Source organism: Mustelus asterias, chromosome 25, assembly GCF_964213995.1.
Source record: "Mustelus asterias chromosome 25, sMusAst1.hap1.1, whole genome shotgun sequence".
In the NCBI taxonomy this organism is placed as follows: Eukaryota; Metazoa; Chordata; class Chondrichthyes; order Carcharhiniformes; family Triakidae; genus Mustelus; species Mustelus asterias.
In genome coordinates, this window is record NC_135825.1 from 18,614,112 (window position 1) to 18,625,559 (window position 11,448).

At 41.9% G+C, this 11,448-nt stretch overlaps 1 protein-coding gene across 1 annotated transcript; it reads right to left on the reverse strand.

Moving 5' to 3' along the window:
- Positions 1–389: 389 nt before the first annotated feature.
- Positions 390–10,354, reverse strand: LOC144479251 (acidic mammalian chitinase-like). Its single transcript, XM_078197922.1, has 11 exons — positions 10,330–10,354; positions 9,090–9,119; positions 8,802–9,003; positions 7,012–7,068; positions 6,477–6,642; positions 5,561–5,685; positions 3,584–3,710; positions 3,285–3,467; positions 1,632–1,748; positions 950–1,088; positions 390–685 (listed from the first exon to the last, which is right to left on the reverse strand). The coding sequence occupies exons 1-11, from the start codon at positions 10,352–10,354 to the stop codon at positions 390–392; spliced, it is 1,467 nt and encodes a 488-aa protein (XP_078054048.1).
- Between the last annotated feature and the right edge of the window lie 1,094 nt (positions 10,355–11,448).

Here is an 11,448-nt window from a genome sequence, read left to right on the forward strand (position 1 = left end):
TTGTCGCGGGGACTGCAACAGTTCAAGATGGCGGCTAATCGAGGGCAATTAAGGATGGGCAATTAAAGCTGGGCAAGACAATGAAACCCACATCCAATAAGCCAATAAAAAATCGTATGAAAGTGAGGGCATCCATCCATTTAAACCCAATCAAAACTAGGAAAATGAATTTACATTCATTTGACACACATCATCAAATGTTGTACTTGTACACCCTGTGAGCTGCGGTTTATTAAATTTTACCCATCAGTTTTGAAATTCTAATGAACTAGTACTTCTATTGAAGGCCACGCTGGCATTTTACACCACCTCAACATGATTAATTTCCAGAGGAAGGCGACTTTGAATTGTTATTTATGTCCTGAGCAAACTTACCTTCTGATTTCCCATTATGCCCAGTTGCAGCATTTGCAGGAGGCGTCAAAGACTAATCCAGAAGCGCAACTCTCCTGGTAGGTCCTTCCATTGACACATTCATAAAACTTGTTCTTGTCTTTTGGATCAGGGTAGGTACCACTGGCTTTGCCGGCGCAGAATCCACTTCCGCCACTGCTGCCACCACCACCGCTGCTGCTTCCACCACCACTGCTGCTTCCACCACCACCGCTGCTTCCACCACCACCACCGCTAGGTGCCTGAGTTGCAGGAACAGCTGGCTTCTGTGTTGTTTTGGAAGGAACACAACCTGGAATGAAACAAATTACGGAAATTAATTTATTTCTTCAAAATCAGAAGCAAACAAAGATAAACATTGCAAAGTCAAGGGTTGCTGCTGCAATGAAAGACTCCAGTAGAACTCAATTCCTTATGGTATCAGGAACAAGGTTCTTGGAAATTCTGTTCACTGGGAACTACTGAGGAAACATAGGTTCCTATCTCCCGCCTTATTAGTTGAAACATTCCCCAACCACTCTAGTAAGTTCCAAGTATAAAGAATCCTGATATTTACCTGTAGAAACTCCAAGTCCAGTGTACAGAGTGTTAATGAGGGGATATGGTCCTTGGCCGCAGAAAGCACCAGAGAAATCATCCAGAGCAAGATCCCACACCATTGCTCCTCCAATGTTGACCTTTTTCAGCCACGCAATCTGAAATACATTGCTCACAAATTAATTTCGCAAATCATTGTTTGGGTACAATTTTTACTCCAAATATAACGTGTAAACTCCACACGGACAGTGACTCAAGCCGGGAATCGAACCCAGATCCCTGACACAGTGAGGCAGCAGTGCTAACCACTGTGTCATCGTGCTGCCCCAAGAAATAAAAATGATGGACAAAACAAATTTAAAGAGATAATTTCTCCATTTTAAATTAAACTGACTCATTTTGCTCTGTTGTTTCGCTGAACGTTTTGTGTGCGATCAAACTTAGCAGGAATGAATGAGTCATCTCACTGGAGGTTTTGTGTTATCAATTTTCCTTGGTCTCATCACCTAACTTGAAGCTCAGGATACAAGAACAATATTTGATACTTTCTTTAACAGAAGTCACGCTCCAACCATCCTCTGTGTAATGTTCCAGTTATTCAACCAATCAATAACATGATTCCAATGCTTATAGTTGCATATTCAAACATATATTGCATCAAAGCAACAGGTAAAAAAAGGACATCAGCTTCTCAAAGATACCTTATCTTGAAAGCTCTTCACATTGTCATATCCAACCCATTCTCTCCCTTTATAAGCATATGGGACCATCTGTGGAGTATTCCATACCACGGTGGCACTCTTCAAAAATGTGCAGATCTGTGAAAAAAGTGAGACATTCCAAATGTCAGTGATCACAATGCTTTGCAACATTCTCAATATACATTGACAACCTTTCTCACATCAGGTTTTTGTATTTGTTATCAGCTTCATTTTCTCTGAATTACAATCCTCACATTGGAGTTCCTGTTGTTTTTTTGCTGTTTAAGACGATCTATTGAATTCAGAAAAAGCAAATGCTGAACAAACCACTTTTCATTAAAAATAATCAATGATTCCTCGCACCGAATGTTCCCAACATGCGGCACAGGAGGAGCCAAATAAGCATTGGGATTTTACTCATGCACCTGACAAAGGGATTGTTTTCAGAGTTTGTAAGTAGTGCGAAAGATAGGCACACAAACTGCTAAGGACTGAGTGTAATCTTTTCAGAAAAAACCCTGGGATTTTCGGTGGCGAGGAAGGTTTGGGATGCAAAAGTTTACGTCTTCCATTTTGCCTTGTGAATTTTCCAAGGTTTACAACAATGGCCAGTCAAGCAACTTCCGATGATGGAGGCTGTGATGTTATGGGCAGAATTTTCCAGCCATTCACACTGGAAGGCTTTTTTGGGCCCGCTGCAGTGAACGGTAATTTGGCTGAGTGCCAAATCCTCCATCCTTGCTTGCAGTGGCAGCGGGGTGTGAACGGCCAGTAAGATTGTGCCCTTTGTCTCTGTTAATCAGAGCATGATGATGCACATCTCAGCACCTGTTCCTTGGTACCTAAGCTGAGTGATGCCATGTGTTGTGATGCTGGCAGGGTCAGGGGATCTTCATACATGGGACAGATGGCCAGAAAGAGGTGTCCTTGGTAAGGATGTCAGAATGCATTTCCTGTCTTTTAAATGAGGTCATCCCACAAGCATTCATCACTCGAACTGCATCAGGGTCACATATGCTTTACAGTTACATTATTGCTTTTTACTTAGTCTTTCAGAGGAAGTTTGTATGATTAAGGAAATGCAGATGTACTCATTTGTGGGACATGGGCATCGCTGACTGGCCTGCATATGTTGCGCTTATGTTGTCAGAGTAAATTCTGAATGTTTTTGGAGGGTAGATGGTGGGGGTTGGGGTCAGCCTGCTTTGGGGGGGTGGCGGAGGGAGGAGGGGGTGGGGAGGGAGAGAAATTGACGTGGGCAGGGTGTTGGGGCTGGCTGGAGATGTCTGGAAGGAGGCCAGCAATTGGGGCATGGGAGGATCAGAGCGTTGCTGTGATTGAGCTGGCCAATGATCGGGAGGCTGGCAATGCACACTACTGCACACGCGCCAACCTCCGCTATGACAGATCGGCGCATGCACAGTGGCCCGTTCAGCACTATGTTGCTGGCCTCACCAGCGGGAATAGGTCCCGCCCCCCGATTCTTATTGAGATTCACGCTAGGGCTCTCTGTGAGTGTGGGAGATTCATTATGAAAATGCCGCTAAAAAAGCCAGCGGGATTTACTTTTTATGCAAATTCGGCACTTAGAACGTTTTTGGGAGATTCCTGGCGAAGATCTTATGGAATGAAGAAGGTTACTGTTCTCAATACCTCATAGTAGGCTAAGAACCCAGCCTGTCTGGTGAACTGTCCAGCTGGACCAGCGCCTGATGCAGGGGCTCCAACTCCATGAGCGGATGATCTCAGTCTGAAGGTGTGGCCATATGTAGCAAATCCAGCGTTCAGTTTGTCTGCAGGAGCTCCCATCTTTAACCAGTATTTCATTGCAAAGTTCTACAGAAAAAAAATACATGAAAGGATCTGCTGGACAGTCTTTGCATCCAAATGGCTGAAGATGTTTACGATTTGGAAATATTAAATGTAACTGGATTCTATTTTCAAACACTTACCACATTAAACTCAAGATTGATGGTGCTCTTGGAATTTGGGAGAGCATAAAGTGGGCTGTTTTCTCCAGTGGCGTGACTCCAGGGTCCAAAGAAATCATATGTCATCACATTGAAAAAGTCCACAATCCTGTGTGAGGAGAGATCTGAGTTACACTGACATCCAGGAGTCTTCGCCCACAATGTGTCTCCAAGCCCTCAAGTGGGGGTTGATCCCACAATCATCCAATTCAGAGGCAAGTGCTACCACTGAGCCACTGCTAAGACCATTGCATGTTTCTACAGCGTACTAAAATATTTGAGCCTTTTTTATTTCAACCGATAATCTTGCTCATGCTGTAAAATGGAGTGGTAACCTAATGAAATGTCCTGGTCTGCCTGAAGAACAAAGCAGCAGAATTTATAACAGATATCTTTTACATCAAAGCTCAGTTATGGAGAATAGGGCCTTTACCTTCAGGAATCTGAATAAGATGATAAAATCCAAGAACAATAGACTACATAATAATTGATGAGGGGGAATCTTAATGCATGGACACCTTTTGCATAACTTAGATATACTTTGAGCAAGCTGTTCTCCTTGTGGGGAGTCCAAAAGTAATGGTCATAGTTTGAGGATAAAGGGTAAAGTTTTAGGATTGAGGTGAGGAGACATTTCTTCATCCAGAGAGTGGCGAACCTGTGGAATTCACAACCACAGAAAATAGTGGAGGCCAAAATGTTGTGTGATTTCAAGAAGAAATAGTTCTTGGGCTAAAGTAATCAAGGGATGTGGGGGGAAGATGGGATCAGGTTATTGGATTTGATGATAAGCCATGATCAAAAGGAATGGCGGGCCAGGCTCGAAGGGCCAAATGGCCAACTCCTGCTTCAATCTTCTATATTTCTATACATTCTCCTTGTTTCCTCAACAACGTCTATCCTTCAGTCTTCACTCGAAAAACTTCAGATCATCTTATTGCTTAAGTGGGGTTAATTCATCAGTGAGGTCGTGAAGACCAACCAGGCTGCAGCTGTCATGCAATCCAAACAATGACACATTGTTGGTGTGTGTCTGCCGACTAAACCTGAAGACATGTTTAAAGGAATCCATCTCGCCACTGACAAGGCCATTGCTGAGCTCTGTGACTATGTGCAGGCTAAAAAAAGTTAAATCTCATTGTTTCTGAGATCTTGGTGCAGGTTTCTTGGTTGCTGCGTTACGCTGCCACAGAGTCTACATTCCAAAATACTTTATCGACTGTGAATATTTTGGGGATACACCAAAGCTGTAAAATTCTAATCCTTTCTTCTATTACTCACATACTTTTTTCACATTCTGCTGTTCACTGAAACAAAGAAGCATTTGTACAGCTTTCTCAACATTACCCAAGTTGTGAATACAAGATAACTGGGATATTCCCGGTCAATATCCAAAATATTAAACTCAAAATCATGCAAGAAGCTGAGCTCAGGCTTTATGAATTTTTGACAAAACACTCAGTCTGCAAATTGATCCCCTCTCTCTTCACCTCCCCTTTAATGTGTCCCTCTCTCCTTCACCTTGCCACCTCTGCACCTTTCTCTACCCTCCACAATTACCCTCTCACCCTCACCTTGCTTCAAAAACTGGCAGAATTAGATGTAATACTCAATGATTTTCCATCCCTTTGCCAGAATGCAGTTCGACTGGCATCACACGATGAACCAATATTGAAGGCTTAGCTTTGAGAGTCAACACTGATTATCAATTAGCTGTGCAAAGATTTAAAGACGAGCCCAGTTCTAACCTCACCCGATGACCAGACGTAAGCACTGTGAGTTACAAGCAGGAATGAGAACAATATTACCAAACAATCTTAGGAACTCTAACATTGCCTCAGCTAGATTCAATCAACTCAATACTAATTGGAGATTGAACCGAGGGCTGTCTAGATCTGTACGGCTCAGCTGCTAACTGGTTAAACTTGCTAAAATTGTGGGACTAACAGGGATACTCACTGTCCAAGCTGAGGAACCTCATAGCCAGTATCAATGTTATTCTTCCCACCAGCAACTGCAAGTGACAGCAGCAGTCTTGGTTTTCCGGTGCTTTTCCCCTCAGCTTCAAAGGCTGCCATCAGTTCCTGAAAGTTGAAAATGAATAAAGTTTCATTTGGCACAAACAATAAAGAGTTTCAGATGCACAGAAAAGCATTTTCTGGCTTCATAAAATCTCCATGACCATGTGTCAGACAATAGTCTGCCCGTCCAAGGGTACAGTCAAAGGGAGGATCAAGTTCTAATTGGACTCAAATTAAGACATACAGAATCAAAGCATTAACTCTCTGGGCACAACCTTCACAGCCACTCATGCCGTGTGCCCATTGCAGCGAGATCGGAGAATTTGGTGCCCAGCCAAATCTCCACTCACTGCAGTGCGATGGGAAAATTCCACCAGCATGAACAGCAAAAACATTCTGGCCTCAGTTTCTTTCTCCACAGATGCTGCCAGACCTGCTGAGACTTTCCAGCATTTTCTCGCATTTTTATTAAATGGAGTCTAAATGGATCACTGTTATTGCACAGTAGTTGGAACAGACATCTTTTATCACCTTGATTAATGAGGTTGCTATCAAACTAATTTGCTGTATATAAATTCATAAGTTTCATGTTGGAATATTCCACTTCTATGTTTCACAATTTGTGCAACAGTGCATTTTACATCTGTTTCTATAATAGTTGGTTAGTTTACATATCAGCACTGATCTAACTAAATGGCCAAACTGCCTGTAAGAGGTCAATGGCCCATGCCTGTCCCTATGTTCCTCATCCTTGATGAGGACGTTGAGAGCAAGTTTAAATTTACAAACAGGATTGAAAGATGTGTTATTTTAGCTGGTAGACTAAGCATCCTGTTAAATACATTTGTGCCTACCTGTGCCAGCACGGTGTAGAGATGCTTGTCACGTGGGGGACTTCCTCTTGAGCCAGGATATTCCCAGTCAATATCCAAACCATCAAAACCGTAACCGCGCAGGAAGCTAATCGCAGACTTAATGAAAATCTGGCGGTTTCCTGGTGAGGAAACCATGGCGGTGTATCTAGAGGAGAGTAGAATGTTAACCAAGGTCAGAAGAGGTGTAGTTAGCTCTCAGTAATTGCCAGCTGACCCTTTCAGAATTTCATACCTTTTAAAATTTCAATACATAGCTACAAATGTGTCTTTCTGAAAATGAGGTGCTTTCGTTTCAGACAGGGATCCTGTTAGTAATATTGTTTGAATTATATTTTATAGAAAGCTCAGCATAGTCATAGTACATAGTACATTCATTCGCAGATAAGATATATCGTTGTATAAAACTACACTTATCATTCCAAATTTAGCTCTTTGACCCAGTCTCTTTTACATCATGAGCAATAGGAAAAGAAGCACTCTTCACCCAATAATTTTTTTTAAACTTTCAACTTACTTCGCAGTTCCAAAGTTCCAGCCTCCGACGGACAGGAGTGTCTTAAGGTCTTTATTTCTGTTGCAAAATTGAACACATTGTACATTTTGAAAAAATGAACCAAGCAAATGCATCATTATTGTCTGAACCTTTCTATTGTTTTCTTCATTTCGTGCTAAATCTTGGTCATGCAGAAATACCTCAATGCAGAACATACATTTCACAACATGGTGTGCCATAGGAATGAGAATATGGTTCATGTGGACATGGCCCACAATCAATAAAACCATCTCTTTATTTTATTCTTTCAAAGGTGTGGCATTTTTGGCAAGGCTAGCATTTGGCAATGCCATTAAATTTACCGGGGGGTGGGGGGGGGGGGGGGGTTAAATTCTCTATTGTTGAGATGGACATTCCCTGGCACTTGTGTGACATGAATGCTAATGCCCCTAGTCAGCTTAAAGCCTGAATTTTGACCAGGTCTTGCTGCATATAGACATGGACTGCTTCTGTACCTCTGGATTATCGGATATTATTGAATATTGTGCAATTATCAGAGAGCATCTACATTTCTGACCTGACGATGGAGGTCATTACTGAAGTAGTTCTGATATTGAGGTCAACAATTGGGACTGAGACGATTAACCTCCAACAAGTGTGACCATTTTCCTTTGTGCCAACTATGAATCCAACTAGTGAACAGTTTTCACCATGACTCTCACTGACTTCCATTTGCCATGGAACCTTTATGCCACATTCAGTCAAACGCAGAAGTCACTCTCATCTCCTATGTGTGGACCAAGGATCAAATGAGGACAGAAGCCAACTGACACAGCTGAAACCCAACCTGAACATCAGTAAGCAGGTTATCATTTTGCGAATGCTGCTTGATAGCACAAGGACACCTTCCAACATTTTTCCAATCATCGAATGGAGCTTGATGGGGTAGCAATTGGCTGTGTTATATTTGTCCTGCTTTTCTTGGATACAATATACCTCAGGAATTTTACACCTTGTCAAGTAGCTGCCAGCATTGTAACTGCACTGGAGCAGTTTGGCTAGGGGAGTTTTGGTAATTGCAAATTAACCAGATTTTATTTAATAAACCTTGCTGGATGACATGCTTATTGTAGCATTGAATGAACATCAACAGCTGAGTCCTGTGAACAATAGTTACCTGGTTGTCCTCTCAGGCAGGAAAGTACAAAGGGCAAGAGAGGAGCTTAAAAAGGGGAACAGAATCATTTCCTATTGGGCTACAATAATGGGAACTCGTGTCAATTTTGTGAGAATATTTAACATGCAATGATTGGTGCTTTTTAGCTGGCTGGAATTATTAAAATGCAAATGCCATCTCACTCACTCTGAGTTACTGAACTGAGTGGAAATTCCAGCTCTCTCCACAGCCCAGTGTTTCCACACAGATGGAGGTTTGTACACGCTGCACTTTGCATTTACTGCATGTAGCAAGTATAATCTAGCTGCACACGAATTAAAATAACTTCTCAGCTCATTCTACCACCTCAAGAGTTTTTGACACGTTGAAAGTATTTTCTTGCTTATATGGCACAACATAGTGATATCATGAACGTGTCAGGCATTGTCAGACCCGTTAGGCGTTAACCCACCTCTGCCAATGGGACACAAATCAGCATAACCCAATTTCACCCAAACATCAGCTATCTGAATGGGCCAGTCATGTTAAATTGCATATAATTCAGCATAATTTTTCAACGCGCAACAATATATAATAAGGACCAACTACACTTAGCATTGCAAGTACATCCTGGTTATTTATAGAATAATTATACTTGTTTTTAAGGGCGTTGAATTCGTGGTAGAGTTTCACATCATCCCATGCATAAGTGGCAATTTTATTGCTTCTCATCCCAGCGAAAGCGTAGATCATATGTGTGCACAAGCAGGGATCCACATTGTGCGGCTTGAACTTCCCCTCTCCTGGTCTGTACTGGGACCAATTTGTAAAGTAACAAACCAGTCTGTAGGCAGAGCCTGAGAGTGAAGAGAAAGGAAAATCAGCACTGAGCCTCTACTCATTACACATCATTCAAAATAGCTCAAAAAGTACAAAGACTCACCCAGTTCCAGGCACGCCAACAAGACCACCACTGTAATAAAGAATATAGGAGAAGTGTTAAAAATGTGATCAAAATATGCTGAAAGGTTTAAGGCATCACAACAATCTATTATATGAGTGAATAGGAACCATTAAGAATCCATCCTTGGTCAAACTCTTCTCTGCATCTATTTGCTGCCCTTTGGTGGCATCATCGACAGACATGGGGCCAGGATCTACACATCCATTGATAACACCTTTAATTTATCAACACCTTCCCTTTCTCTGCTTCTGTGCTTCAGATTTCTTTGCCCGATTATCAGTTTGAGACAAACCATATTTTTTTCCACTTAATCATTGTAAGACTGAATTTATCATCGACAGCCCCCCATGCCCAACTTTACCACCAACTCCTTCTTGTTCACTGTCTCGGAACAAACCAGATTGCTTGCCAGCCAATTGCCCACTAAAAGCTTTATTGGTCATCTCCAAGCTCAGTGGGATAGAAATTATACTGATCCATCACAGAATTGGGACTTGGGCATTAACCCAATCTTTGGGATGAACTGTCGACATCAATTCTGCCTCCACAGCAAGCTCACTCTACAGGAGAAATACATTTTAGATAATGGGGGTGGGGAAGGGAGCTCATTCCGAAACAATTTTCTGCCTGCCCTTAAGTGAATAAAATGTTCTGGGGCAAATCGCATTGCCATTGCCAATGTGGTTGTATGGCATTCATTTTGCCAATTTAACCAGTTAATCCTAGGTAGTTAATTGCTATTGCTGAAAATGCCAGGCAGAGTAATTTCTTACAGTTTTACTGCGATCACATCATAGAATTTAACTCTATTTGTTTTCATCAACTTCACCGTAGGTTGAAAACAGAATTGGGAAAACTTGAGAAGTAACAGAGAACGAGGGTTGCTCACAGTCACAGTTGTACTTTGATGTTATTCAGTGTCACAACATGAATATTCAGATGCATGTTACTGTCAAAGAGAGTTACGTGGAGGAACAGCAGATAGGAGAATCCAATAGGTTATTCGGAATGCTGTTGTGTTTGATCAAAACATGAACCAGACAACAGGCCACCCAACAGTAAGGCATCTTCAAGTCGCACAGCGAGGGATCAATTCATTTATAATTAGGCTTGAATTTGACAAACAAGTCTTCACTTTGTTCTATTCCCTGTTTGAATTCTGAGTTCAAAAAATAAATTACAATATCAAAGATAATGAAATGGTACACAACAGGCTTACCTGTTCCAAGTAGAAGCTTTGCCATCTTGCAGCTGGTGTGTTGTGGGCACCAACACTGCCTTTTATACACTGAGTTTATCATTAGTGATAAATAATTCCAAACATCATTAACCTTATCACTGGAAAAGGGTCAGTCACATGGAAAATTAACAGTTCTTATTTTATCTTTGTGATATATTTTCAACTTCTCGTGAATAACAACTTATCTCCTCTACAATGTCATCTAGATTGTCGACCTTCATTGTAACCCCAGATTTGTTCTTGTGCTAGAAACAGGCTAGGAAATTGATGGGAAGAGTTGAGAGGCCCGTGTTCTTTTAATGTGGAATTAGGAACAAAGAACAAAGAACAAAGAAAAGTACAGCGCAGGAACAGGCCCTACGGCCCTCCAAGCCCGTGCCGATCATGATGCCCAAACTGAAAAAAAAACCTTCTGCTCTTATTCAGTCCCTATCCCTCTATTTCCTCCATATTCATGCACCCATCCAGATGCCTCTTAAATGTTGCTAACATGCCTGCTTCCACCACCTCCTCTGGCAGCGCATTCCAGGCACCCACCACTCTCTGAAAAACTTCCTCTACACATCTCCCTTAAACTTTGAATCTGTCCCCCTTGTAATTGACACTTCCACCCTTGGAAAATGCCTCTGACTATCCACCCTATCTGTTGGAGAACAGATATCCACTCCATCTGACGAAGGAGCTGTGCTCCGAAAGCTTATGGTATTTGCTACCAAATAAACCTGTTGGACTTTAACCTGGTGTTGTGAGACTTCTTACTGTGCTTACCCCAGTCCAACGCTGGCATCTCCACATGATGAAAACAAGCATGCCATATGCCTTCTTAATCACCTTGGCCACCTGTGTTGCAATTTTTAGGGAACTGTGGACCTGCACGCCCAGATCCCTCTATGTGTTAATATTCTGCCATTTACAGAATAATTCATATCTAAATTTGATCCTCCAAAATGCATCACCTCACATTTGTCTGGATTAAACTCCATCTGCTATTTCTGTGCCTAAGTCTCCAATCTATCTATATCCTGTTGTCTCCTCTGACAATCCTCGGCACTATCAGCAACTCCACCAATCTTTGTGTTATCCGCAAATATACTAATC

Bases quoted from the DNA above. Each gene is read 5' to 3' on its own strand.
- LOC144479251 (XM_078197922.1), bottom strand. From the start codon at position 10,354: ATGGCAAAGCTTCTACTTGGAACAG. The intron at 9,120-10,329 runs GTAAGCCTGTTG...TCTTTATTACAG, and splicing joins AAAGCTTCTACTTGGAACAG to TGGTGGTCTTGTTGGCGTGC. The intron at 9,004-9,089 runs GTGAGTCTTTGT...CTTCACTCTCAG, and splicing joins GTTGGCGTGCCTGGAACTGG to GCTCTGCCTACAGACTGGTT.